This window comes from Python bivittatus, unplaced genomic scaffold, assembly GCF_059951505.1.
Source record: "Python bivittatus isolate LINGU-HERP-01145 unplaced genomic scaffold, Pbiv_v1 ctg000020_np1212, whole genome shotgun sequence".
NCBI lineage: Eukaryota > Metazoa > Chordata > Lepidosauria > Squamata > Pythonidae > Python > Python bivittatus.
In genome coordinates, this window is record NW_028277030.1 from 81,394,068 (window position 1) to 81,407,078 (window position 13,011).

General features: G+C 39.2%; 1 protein-coding gene across 2 annotated transcripts; it reads right to left on the bottom strand.

The window, feature by feature from the left end:
• Nucleotides 1-1,212: 1,212 nt before the first annotated feature.
• Nucleotides 1,213-8,798, bottom strand: SOD2 (superoxide dismutase 2). 2 transcript variants are annotated; one of them, XM_007439629.4, is made up of 5 exons: nucleotides 8,640-8,798; nucleotides 6,239-6,441; nucleotides 4,549-4,665; nucleotides 2,961-3,140; nucleotides 1,213-2,081 (listed from the first exon to the last, which is right to left on the bottom strand). In XM_007439629.4, exons 1-5 carry the CDS (start codon nucleotides 8,672-8,674, stop codon nucleotides 1,936-1,938), a joined length of 681 nt encoding a protein of 226 aa, XP_007439691.1. In that variant the 5' UTR covers nucleotides 8,675-8,798; the 3' UTR covers nucleotides 1,213-1,935. The 2 variants fall into 2 exon arrangements, with proteins under 2 accessions (XP_007439691.1, XP_025029812.1); XM_025174044.2 differs by having other exon boundaries at nucleotides 2,029-2,736.
• Nucleotides 8,799-13,011: the final 4,213 nt, after the last annotated feature.

The window sequence follows — 13,011 nt, forward strand, 5'->3', positions numbered from 1 at the left end:
GGCTTTTTGTGCATCTAAAAATATCAAGGCCATTTGCTTTTCAGGATGTGCCTCATAGTATTCCAATGTGTCGAGAATTACTCTCATGTTGTCTTTAATTTGTCTCTTTGGCAAAAATCCGTTTTGATCAACATGGATAAAGTTATTCAAATATCTTTTTAGTCTTTCTGCCAATATTGAAGCAAAAATTTTATAATCTGAATTTAATAAGGATATAGGTCTATAATTTTTAACCTGTTGTGGGTCAGCGTCCTCCTTTGGTATAAGTGTAATATATGCTTCAGTCCATGTTTGGGGTATCCTCCTCTTTGTCATAACCTCATTCATAACTTCCAATAGTTGAGGGCTCAATATGTCCTGGAAGGTTTTGTAAAATTCCACTGGCAGTCCATCTGGACCCGGGGCTTTCCCGACATTCTGCTTTTTTAGAGCTTCTGTTAATTCCATCATAGTTATATTCCCCTCTAACATTATTTCAATGTCTTTAGGTATCTGAGGCAATTTCGCTTTCTGTAAATATTGTCTTACTTCTTCTTCTTGTACATTCTCTTGATAATACAATTTTCCATAGTAGTCTTGTATAATTTTTTTCTTGTCCTCATTACCAAAGCAGATCTGTCCTTCTTCATTTATCAATTGATTAATCCTTTTTGATTCTCTCTCTTTTCTCAGTTTATAGGCTAGCCATCTACCTGGTTTATTTGCATCTTCAAAGTAATTCTGTTTAGCACTTCTAATTTTTTGTGCCAGTTCCTCCTTTTCCATTAATCCCATTTTATGTTTAATTAGATCCATTTTCGCTTTAATATCTTTTTTGCGGGGATTTCTGTAACTCTTCTTCCAATTTTTTATGATCATTCTCCAGTAGTTTAAAAGTCTTTTTCTGCGTTATGTTTCTTGACCATTTGTCAAGCATATTTATTCTTACTTCTACTACATTCAGCAACCAACATTCAACACCTTATTTATACACAGTATTTTATAATTTAAGCCTAATCATTTCACCATATATCTAAATAAACAAATGTACATTTTTCTCATTTTCACATTTCCTATATTTTGCTCCTTGAAAGGATATGAGATGTAACGTTCTAAATTTTAGCATGCATTTTCCCAGGCTCAATACACTAATCCCTCTGTAGTTTTTACATTCAGCCCTTAGGGTTGTTTTAAAATGGTCCATTAACATTATACACATGTTTAGTTAATAACTTAAAGAATAATTTTGCATTTTTATTTTTAGAACAAAGTCATATATAGTAGTCATATATTTAGTAGACATAGCAATGAATGGTTATATTTCACTTGAAGACAAAGTATATATATACCTTTAACCCAACCATTTTATCCTATATATTTGGTACACTGTATCGCTCCACTGTATCACTAACTTTTCCCTCTTTCAGAAGCACAAATTTCATGAACTGATCTACTATATTTACCAACTGACAGAGATTAGGAATCTTTATGCTGTAATGAACATGTCAAATTTCTGTCATTAACATGAGTACAACAGACTACCTTTTATTCAAGTACTGTGAAGCTCTTGATACGCAATTTTTCAGGAAACCTAATTTATTAAATATTCTCTAAATATTATTTCTTAGACTCTTCCTGAATTTGCATGAAATTATTCAAAAGCGTTACAAATTCACATGTTACCAAAAGGAATTTCACCTGTAATCCTATTTTTATGTTTTAGAAATTTACATACTTTCAGAACATTAGATAACCTCCTCCTGTTTTTAAACAGACAATCAGCACTTTAAGAACCTACAGTTTACCACAATTAGGTAAAAATTAGCTTGATAGTGAAGACCTTCTGGTGATGTGATTTAATATTTTCAGTGATGGAGCAATTAGCAATTGAGCTGCTACATATCACAAAAATAATCTGAGGAACACCTAGACCTTGTTTCTACAAGATTTTTTGTTCTATTTTTTGCAAGCTGCATATCTTGAAGATACATTTTCCCAGCTGATCACATTCCAGATAGCTTTGAGATAGTCAGGTCTAACATTTTTATATTGAAGGTAATATGCATGTTCCCATACGTCAATTCCTAACAGAGGGATAAGTCCTAGAAAAGAGGAAAAATATTGCTAAAATGTTATAAAGCTTTAACAAGTTATTGTCACACACACACCCACTTTAAATAAAGTCTATAGGATTATTACCCAAATAAACACTGAACATCCAGTTAGTACTAGCTTCTTTCAGAATATAAAATACACTTTTTGAAATAAAGTGATTTCCTGACAGGTTTCACCACTCTCATTACCCATCCATCATGCCTCCTGAAAGGAAGCACTTTCTTCCTCCCAGAAGAAGGTAGCATTCCTCTAAATTCAGCTAAATTATAGAGGTATAGAGAAAGAGGCAAGAGAGTTTTTGCTTATTTTGTTATCCTAGAATGGTGCAAAAATGACAACACTTTTTGTCTTAAGCCAAGAGAAAGCAAATGCTCCTCTGATATAAACAGAGGTGAGAAAATATCCCCCAATATATTCTTATTCAAAACAAATCTCAGTTCAGGGAAAACTCTCCTTCCCAAATCCTGTGTGGCTGGCCATAAGATTGAGATGAGAAGCTGGAAAGAGAGACTAAGATATTTCGCACCTGCAGGGAAGATTTGAGGAAGGACAGGAGTAGCTTGCAAATTTTTCCACCATCAGGCATCATTTCATATAAATGTCCCAACACCAGACTCCCGACTGCTGAAACTTCCTGGGAAGCTAAAAGCATGCTTTTGTGAATCTAGCCTGTAGCCCATGAATGCTGCTCATCCCTGGTTTACTCTTTTCTTTTCTTATCCAAACTGCTATGCAAGTGAGACTTTGTCAGAAACTAGAAGTTCTCACTAGTGAAGCAGGAAGCAGAACTATCAATACTCATCTTCACTCCGTAGTTAAAAATGGTGTTTAACAGATTTAGTCAAGTTCCACTTAGAGAACCTCACCTGTGGTTCCCTGGAGAGGATCCTGATTAGGACAGGCAGCAATCTGGAGTCTATCAGATTCTTTATTAAAACCGAGCCATCCCCAGCCTGAGCCTTGGACACCAACTGAAACAGCTGTGAGTTTCTCCTTGAAATTTGCAAATGAGCCGAAATCGCGTTTAATGGCTTCCAATAGCTCCCCTTAAAACAACAAATATATAAGCGGTTTGCATTTACATAGCATAGCATTGGTTTTTCCATCAGGTACCCCAAAGAAACATTTCAGGTTAATTCAGAAGTAAAGAGAGCTGGTGTAAATAAGAAATCACAATAATCTTAACCAACATGAAGAACATGGAAGCAGCTTGAAACATCACCTGTCCTGTCAAGTCCCTCCCATCAATTAAGTGCAATATTAACCATAGTAAGGCATTACATTATCATCAGGATTATGACTGTAACTTACAGCTGCCTCTTAATCAAGATTTGAGAAAGGTATACTGGTTAATGATAATTGTTTAACAGAGATGCTACTGTAATGCTGAGCCACTACAACAGTAAGCAGCAAAAGGCCAGAGCTATTCCATACCAGCAGCAGAAGGGATTCACTAGATATAGAGGCTCTGTGTGATTCTGCAACTTGCTGATAATCTTATTTATGGCTAATATCTCCAGAGGCAGATCTCTACTGACACTGCCTTTGAATGCTTGCCTATTCTTTATAGTATCCGCTACATTCAATTTACCCTGTGTGAAAAACTGTTTGAATTTTGCCTGTATTTTTTCCATAAAACCTGGTATAAAATCCCAGACAACCAAAATGTTATTTTAATCCTGATATTTTAATTGTTTTCATGAGTTTCCTGGGTTTTTTTTATTTTTTGAGCTCCCTTATATTTGAAAGCACTATAGAAATATTTTAATTACCACTGATTAATATTATGTCCCAGCATAACATCTGAAAAGATACCTGACTCTAGACCCATGAAAGCTGCAGAAGTCTGCAAAGCCAGCCCTAACATTAGTAACATGAAGAGCTATCTCTGTCAATAGATCCTGCAAACATGGACAATGTCAAGGTGAAGGACAGAACTTTTGTAGGTACTACCCACTCTGGGTTGTACCACTTGTGTACCCTGCTGCTGTCAAGTGCAATGAAGAATGAGGTGTTTATCTGTTTGTATGTAACTTCCAGTCCACCTAGTTTCTGTATGTAGAATTAAGGTGTATATGTATTATTATCTCTTGTATCAGGCATTACAGTGTGTCAGGCCAATCCTGAAGGCTGCAAACAGGGGTATCCATGGGGTTGGGAGGAGGAGATTCAACAGCATCGAAATGGCAGGAGTGACTGGGTAATCAGAGTCCCACCTTTTTAACATGTGTTGCATGCACTATACACATGTAAAAAGAAGCAGGACTTCAATCACCTGGCCTGTCTGCCATTTTGCTACTGTTGACCCTCCCTGTAGACACCCAAGTTGCAAATACTGTGTTGCATATTATTAAGCATCGTGGAGCTGATGAGTATCAAGTGTTCAGATCTGATTTTCATTTACCACTGATAAAGAACCCAATTTTTTTGTTTTACTTAAAATTAAATACAAACCTTTTGGCTCTCCTCCACCATTAGGAGAAAGGTTTGTCCAAAAGATAGTATGATTAATGTGACCTCCACCATTGAACTTCAAAGCCGGCTGAAGGGACACTTGGGCAGTTACATCCCCTGAAGATGGAAAGAACAGAGAATAAAACAGAACTACTAAACTAAGCTCTAACACAAAACATCTTTTGCAAGAACCTTCCACTAAATATAAGAATTCACATGGATATTGAAGTACTATCATGCATATCCTAGTTAAAAAAATCTGTCAACATTCTTCAATCCAGCAAAAACTATAGCCTGTTAGCTTAACTTGGTTCCCTTTAGCTCTGGGTTCCACTGCTCCAAATCCATGCCTCCTCATACCAGTTTCAAGGAATTGTAGCTGCTGCCTCCTGACCCACATTTGAATTAGGGGAAAGGCAAAAACAACAACCCTCAAATGAGCGCAAAAATATTTGTTGATAATGCAAGAGTAGCCACAACAGACACGCTCTCACATCTAGCCCTTCTATCAAGTTCAGTTTTTGCAATGATCTTCACCAATGTCTGAGTGACCTCTGGAAAATATTGTGGCCATTATGTGCAGCATGTGCCAAATGCCTAGTTAAAAGAAGTTGTCAGAAACAGTGTTAATGCTTAAAAAAAAAAGCAGCCCCAGAATCCAACCCAAGAAAATAGGAAAGAAAGTAATATACAAATATTGCCTTCCCAGCCTTTTTCTTGAACGTCTGATTAATTAGAAATGGAAATAATGCTGAGAAGGGGAAAGTCTTATGCTGAAAGCTATTTCTTTTGATAAAAATGAATAATCAGATTGTAATCACATTTTCTTCTGATGAAACACTGAATGCAACTTGAAACACACTGGACCCTAGTATCAATTTGCACAATAAACTAGCTTTATGCAAATTGATTTTTATTTTCTGTTTCATGCAGTTGGAATAAGACTCTTTGGACCTATCTGTAGACCACACACAAAAACAGTGTTTGGCTACATTCTCAGAATAAAGATTGTGGACAACTATTTGTTTTTTTTGGAACCATCAACTAAAAAGAGGATTCCTGTCCCAGCTTAATAATTAAACACTTGGGGACTGTATTTTTCCTCCTCATTCTGTTATGAGCAATTACTGAGAAGCGTAAAACACAGTCCTTATGAAATAGTATGCTGACACCCCCAAAAACAAACCTACAAACTTAAGTTACCTTCTAAATGGCTAGAAGTGAAAGTTGCATAAACCATTCACAACAAATACTTTTGAAAATGTATTAAACTAAGTAACATAAGATACAACTCTAAACAGCTGGGTAAGAGAAGATAAGAACACCATTATTGCATTGATATTCCATGTTTTCTCTGAGAGCTCAAGGGAGTTTGTGGGGGGAGGTCTCCATTCATTTTATCCCTACAACAAAACTGTGAAATGGGTTAGACTAAAAGGCATACTCTAAGCTTCACGTTTGAGTGGTAACCTAAACCTGGATCTCCCAGCTCTAAAAATGAAATCTTATCCACTACACTTCACTAGCTCTCTTTGAGACTCATTGACTGCCAAAGAAGATGGTTTTCATCCTGAAGAACTGCTAACCTCAGCACAAGGGAAAACAAATGTACATAGAACAGTCATAAAGAGGCAGTTTTAGCAAGAAAATAGAAGTAGAAAATTGTACAGTGGTATATTATTCCCAGTACCTTTTGCCAAGGCCTCTTTGTATTTTTCTTCAGCAATGTTCAAATTATTTACATACGTAGCATGATGTTTGCTGTGGTGAAGCTGCATAATTTCTGCATTAATGTGTGGCTGCAAAGCACCATAATCATAAGGCAAGTCAGGGAGAGTGTGCTTTTTTCTGGAGGCCAGACATCCAAGAGATGTAATCAGTGCAGTGCCATTTCTGGAAGACAATAAATTATACAATAAGAATGCTTTGATTTTTACTTTTTAGGATCTTGCTGTCACTTAATATATTTAGCTGTTAAATTTTTCATAATCATTATCATCTATTACTTATTGCCACAATTACCTGTATCACCATTACTTCCATTTACCTGTGAACTGAGAAGAAACAAAGTCTTGCCCAGGACAATGGCAGGGATATGGGGATCAGCCTAAGTATGGTTTATGTTAATATCACATAATTAATTTGTTTGATTATTTCATGCACACACACCTGAGATAGAGATGAGGTAAGGAAAAGAGGTAAGTGTTCTCTGTAAGTGTAACAAAAGGGTTAAATTCAACAAGCAACAACTAATTTCCAAGCTAACCTTCAAAGGCTCCCACCCCCTTGCAGCAACATCTATAGCCATCTGCATCTCTTATTCATTCCTTTGTTTTCAACAGCTTCTTCTAATTTTATCAAGAATGTAAGACGGTCCTTCCTCTCCATGAGAGAAGCAGCCCTCATATCTTCTGGATTCTGATTTACACTTCTTTGGTACTGAACTACATCTAATATTTGCTTTATTCTTTAAGTGTCTTTTGCAAGTATGCACTGTATTGTGCACATGATGGATTGGGAACAATAAGCAGTGCCTATCACTTATTACTGCCAAGTCATGACCAAGCCTGATTATGCCAATCATTTTTCATTAATGTCTGTGTTAGATTTCTTTCATGCTCCTGTCAAAATCGTTTTTGAACCGGTAAATAAGACTTGTGCCTTCCAATACCCAGATTCTCAGTTATAATTTTTGTTTCTCTTTTGTGGAAGAATAAATATAATATTTACTATTGGGGAAGATGGGTGTCAAAGAGAAAAGTGCTAGTAAAACTTTGTCAACAGCAGGGTTACCATACCTGGCCTCAATCCAGATTATCACTAGGTGACAGCATATACATATTAACTCTTTGCTGCCATCTAATTTGCTGCCTTCTAAAAATTGCCTGAATTTTTGAAGTTTGGATATGGTAAGAGTCTATGAGTGACAATGTAATGCAAGGAGTAAGAGATAGTCTTAACCATAACCAGATTGTTTTTAAAATACTGCTCACCTGTATGTTTTTCATAAAACATACAGGCAAGTGGCATTTCAAAAACAATCTTTGAATTAAGATGAAACAGATTTTTAAGCTACTCTTTCATAAGAGTAGCACTTTAAAAATCTATTGCATTGTAATTTAAGGATTATAAAAATTACCTACATTTGAAAATAATGGTCTTGAAATACCTCTGTGCTTAAAAAGAAATCAAACTAATTAACCAAAAACACATACAGCAATATTAATGTAATAGTACAATGGGTAATCATAACAAGATACAAAGGCTTGGAAAATTATTTTCAAATAGAAATAGCTTATTAAATTCCTTTATCAAACAATAATACTCCTTTAAAATGTTGCCAAACAACACATACTGTATGCATCTATTGTTACAAATCCCACACAGATTTCTCCTTCCAGTGTTGTATAATAACTGAAATACATTTTCATTTAAGGTTTACAATGTGAGGAGGGGGGTGGGACTTCCCAAAACCAGATATTAAAGAAGAGCATTCTCATGAAGAAAATCTATGTGGTCGCTAAGAGTCAACAGCGACTTGATGGCATATAATCAAAGAAGAGCATTTACCCATATACTCCCATTTATAGAGAAAGGATTCACTGTTTGAAAGACTTGGTCACACAGTGTAGATTACCTGGCGTGAGGCCAACGTGCAACAGCCAAGTAGGTTCCAAAATTATTAAAGCATTTCATTATCAAACCGACTGTGCCAATGGCAAATAGCAGCAAATTAAACTGCACAGTTCCTCTGGACACAGAATGAAAATGATGTGCAAATCTTAAAGGGGTAGCTTCATACTTTGCCCAAAGCGGAGCCTTCCAGTTGTGCTGGCCTTCAGTGGGACTATCAGGTGAAGCCGGCCTGCAACTCAAAGGAAGGCACCAGCTTGGGGAAGCCGCCTTCGTTGCTGCCTCACTTCATCCATCGACCGACTCCCGGCGCCCTTCCAGCAGCGCTCTCCCCCTCCTCCTCCTCCCAAGCAGGCCGCCCTTTCATGCCCTAGCGTCCTGCCATTTCTAATCTCCCGCCTCTTGCCATGTCCTTGGCCGGGAACTCAAGGGCTTTCAGACCCCTGCCAGGTTCTCACCTGCGGCTGGCCGCGACACCCAAACGGCAGAGCATGACGGACGCGTAGTTCACAACACAGCGGGAGATCAAGGATTGCGCAGAGAAGTTCAGCGCGCAGACAGGCACGCGCGCGTCTGGTCTCGGCGGGCCGCGAGCCTTCGTCACTACGGCGCCTGCGCAGCCCCGCCTCGCCGTTCGGCGGAGAGAATTTTCTCTCTCCTCGGGCCTATAACAGGAGCGGCTGGACTCAAGAGGCGGAAACGGTAGTCTGGAGAGAATTCAGGGATGGGCATGCCTGGCTTGTTGGCTTGCTTCTCAGCTGAGCTATGGTTTCTTTTTCAAATATTTGTTCGGGCATTTTTTTTTTGTTACAAACAAGTGAATGTGCCGTTTGGGTGCCTCCTTGTCGCAGTTGCATCGGCTGAGTTCAGACAACATACTAAAGTAGGGATATAGTTCTGGACGACCGTGAGGTGACACCGACGATTTATGGGTCTCTTTGCGGCCGTCCAGCAGGTCGTCCGCTTTTTGCAGCCCGCACCTGCTATCCGTCGTCAGGGCAAAATGGGTTTGCTTGCTTGTGGCGCAGCATGCTGTGAACCCAGCTAATGGGCCTTTTCGGTCAACCGGGTATAGCCTGTTGTGCCAACACAGCTCACGCTGGAGAAAGTAAACTCTTCTCTCCCTCCCCATCCTGCCTGTTACAACCGAATCGTTTCTGATCTGGCCTTCGAGGGCTGAAGCTACCTGAAGACCGGTGGAATAACTGGCTGCTTCCATCACGACAACTAAATAACTACACGAGTGTTTCGCAAAAATACCCAGTGTTTAGCATAACCATTTCAAACGACATTAGAAGTTGTTTCATGTTACCTTTGCCGCACAGATGTAATTACAATACAGTTCACTCCCACACCACAGAGGTAATAGCAGAAACGTGTAATATTCCTACAACAGTGGAAATTAACAGCCTTATTTTCTAAACTTTACTGCAGCATTAATATGGCATATGAATTCATATTCAGCTTTCATATCAGCATTCATACTGCTGATTCATATGGCAAATATAAAAAGAAATGTCACAGTTCTCTAAAATCCCCCAAATCAGGCAGAAATTTTCATTCTCATGGATCCATGATCCAGGCAGACATGTACAGGCATCTGTGCGTGTGTATGTGTGTGTAATATTTTTTTTTCTAAAAACTGATAAATGCTGTGACTATGTGGTCACTATGAGTCAACTTGATGGCACATAATTAAGTGCTGTGGCACCTGCTTAATTCAAAAAGCTAGAGAAGGGGACCAGTAACACAATTCTTTTTTTCTCACTCTGGCTAATTGAACTATGGTTACTGAATTAACTTAGTTATCTGGATTTACACAGCCCATGTCACCCAAAACTATCCAGTTGCATTGTAGCATAGTGAATTGAGCAAACCCAGCAAGTATCGTTAATTCATGGTTCCAGATATAATGTAAATCTATAAAATTGGGTTGAGTAAACATGGTTACGTTACCTCTCAGAAAATGTGCTATGTGAAGGCATCCTGTATCTCTTTTTGATTTTACTTCCTTGGATTTTGTTGGAAATGCTGTTTCCTAAATCAACAGGATTTTGTTATTAAATAATAAATAATGAAGACTTTGGTTCTATTTAAAATGGTCTGAAGTTAAAAGTCAAGCTAATTGCCAGGACAGCAAGAGCCCTGTTAGAGTCTCACCATTTTTGGAGGTGGCTTTTTGGAGTCCAGAATGCCTTTTGGGGAAGTCTAGGCCAGTAAGATAACTTTTCCCACCAGCATAGCTGCTCCTCCCATGCTGGCAACCCCAGGGGAGCATCAAATCCAGACCTCCATCTGAACCACTATAGCAAACTTTGTACAAATGCATCAGGGGACTGCTACAGATGACATGGAAACTTCCCCAGCGCAGGACAGTTCTGCCCAGGCACCAGCTATTTCTGAGCCTGGGTCTCTAGACTCTTTCAGGTGGTCCAGCTCTGCTCAGGTCTATCAACATGGCAGCAGTGAGGACTGGCATCAAATCCCAGTGCAGCCTGGACTCCCCCATTTCTTAGAGTTGTGGTGGGGAGAAAGTGATTAGTGTGGAGTAAAAACAGGGACCAGCTCCTTTGGGATGTACAGGATGGTAATTTAGCACCAGGAAGGAGGCCATTGCTTCACCAGGGACCCCCATCCAAGTGCAGTTCTGTAGAGAGCCACAGAGATGATCTTGGAGGAAATATGCAGAAATGGTTACAAAAACAAAAGAATGCTGTAAGTCTGGGAAACAGAGAAAGTATGAGAAAAAAGCTCAGATTGGCTCCACCCTAATTTGCTGTGGTATAAGCAGCAGGGAAAGGAAAACACAATCAGGCTTTCAAGATTGATGCCAGCCTTCCAAGGTAGGCCAGATCAGGAAACAGACTCCACTAGCTTAACTGAAACAATACTCTATTGATACAGACCATAGTAACAGAATTTTGAAAGGTCATCTCTGTGGCTCTCCATCAGCTCATGGGAGACAGGTGAAGAAGAACCTGATGGGAGAGCTCTGTGGGCAATGCAGCAGTTTTGCTACAGGACTGTGGTTGCCAGTGGTGGAATGCAACTGGCAAAGGCCACACAAGGAGTTCAGCCTTACTTCTGTTCCCTGGGCAGGGATAGCATTCCACTTTCCTTCTCATCAGGGATGGTCCTCCTCTCCTGGTCAAATTTGCTAGGGTTTGCTGAGATGCTGTTGCTGCTTTTCAGCTCTGCACTCCATCCCAGAAGCAGCCATTCTCTGACACCCCATTAATGGCCATGGAACACAAGGAAGTCCTAAGCAATGCCAGCCTCACTTCACCCATCCTGCTGCCTGCCTATCTTTGGCTGTGATGGGCAGAGGGAAACCACTGGGTATATAAAGGCAGTAGGCTGCAAGCAGAAGAAAGGCCAGATTTGATGTGCCAGGGCAGCTAGTGTGGCTGGTGGCCAGGCAGGTGACAAATAGATGAAGGCATGGAGACAGTAAATGTTGAGGTTGACCTTGGCAGCACACATTCTGACAGTGATCCAGCTTTGAGTGCACAAGCCTGGTTTGCAAATGCACAACTGAATTGTAGCCAGACTGTGCTCCTGTTCTGCCTGGACAAGACAAAAACTGGCTGTCTAGACAGGAGTGTGATTGCCCTAAAATTTGCTTATGACCCCAGTTGGAGAAACTCTGACTTAAGATCAACCAATTAAAAGGAAATTATGGGAAATTCAACAGCAAAATAATATTTCATAAATGTCACAATTACTTGGAATTTGCTGCTGCAAACAGACTTTTAAAAATAAATAAATTTATAGATGTAGGCAATCTTTGGCTGCATGCTGTTTTTAGATCACAGACATCTCTCTAAAATGTTCCTGCTTTTTGTCTTTCTGGTGAGCTTTCTCTAATCCAGGTGTCCCTAATGGTGGAAACATCTACAATTTTGAGAGCATGACATGAGCTGTCATGATAGGAGTGGCTAAGTGACTAAATGGATTTGCCAGATATCAAAGTGCCAAAATTCCTTTCTACCACTCTCTTTAGCTTCTTAGGATGTTATTGCCTAGCGTAGCTTTTTTTTTTCCCAGGCCAGGCAACCATCTTCCAAACTAATTGCTTGGCTATAGCTACCCACTTAATTTTCTCAGAATACCCCCTTTTGGGGGTTCCCATCTTCAGGCTAGTGTTTTGCAACATGCTTGTTTTCTACATATATTTTTAATTGAAAGGAACTTTAAAAAAAAAAAGATAGGTCAGAAAGCCTGGTAAGCATCTAAGTGTCTGATGGGCCCACAGGAATGCAGTGTGTCCTATTGAGACTTGAAGTCACAGATATTTACATGATTATTAAAGAAAATAAGCCGTCAGACTTACTACAGGCCTTGCTCTGATCTTCCAGGATGTTATGAAGCAGAGTGTGAGATCAGTTTTGTGTATCAATATTCACTAAACCAGGGGTTTTCAAACTTTTTCAGAGGAGCCTATTAAAATAATTTACTGGAACCCCTGCTGCCTGTCTCTCAAATACAGTGATGAATCATCATAAGCACAATTACCCCTTCGGGGATGGTGCTTCTGAATGTCACTGACATGCCCTTCCCTTCCCACAGTACCTTAGAAAAATTGCTATGGATGCCCTTTCATTCAAGTAAACTTTTTTGCCCCTAGTCTCTCATGGAAACCCATCATGTTCTTGTGGAATCCTAGGGTTCCACAGGACAATTAGAAAAACCCTGGCCTGGACTAAATTATGCAGGTACTACCAAAATTAAAAGCAAATGTATCATTTATACAAAGTTAGTTGTTGACAACTTAGACCCCCAAAATACTAATTACTAATGCTTTTAAAGTACAATTTTACATTAGAATGA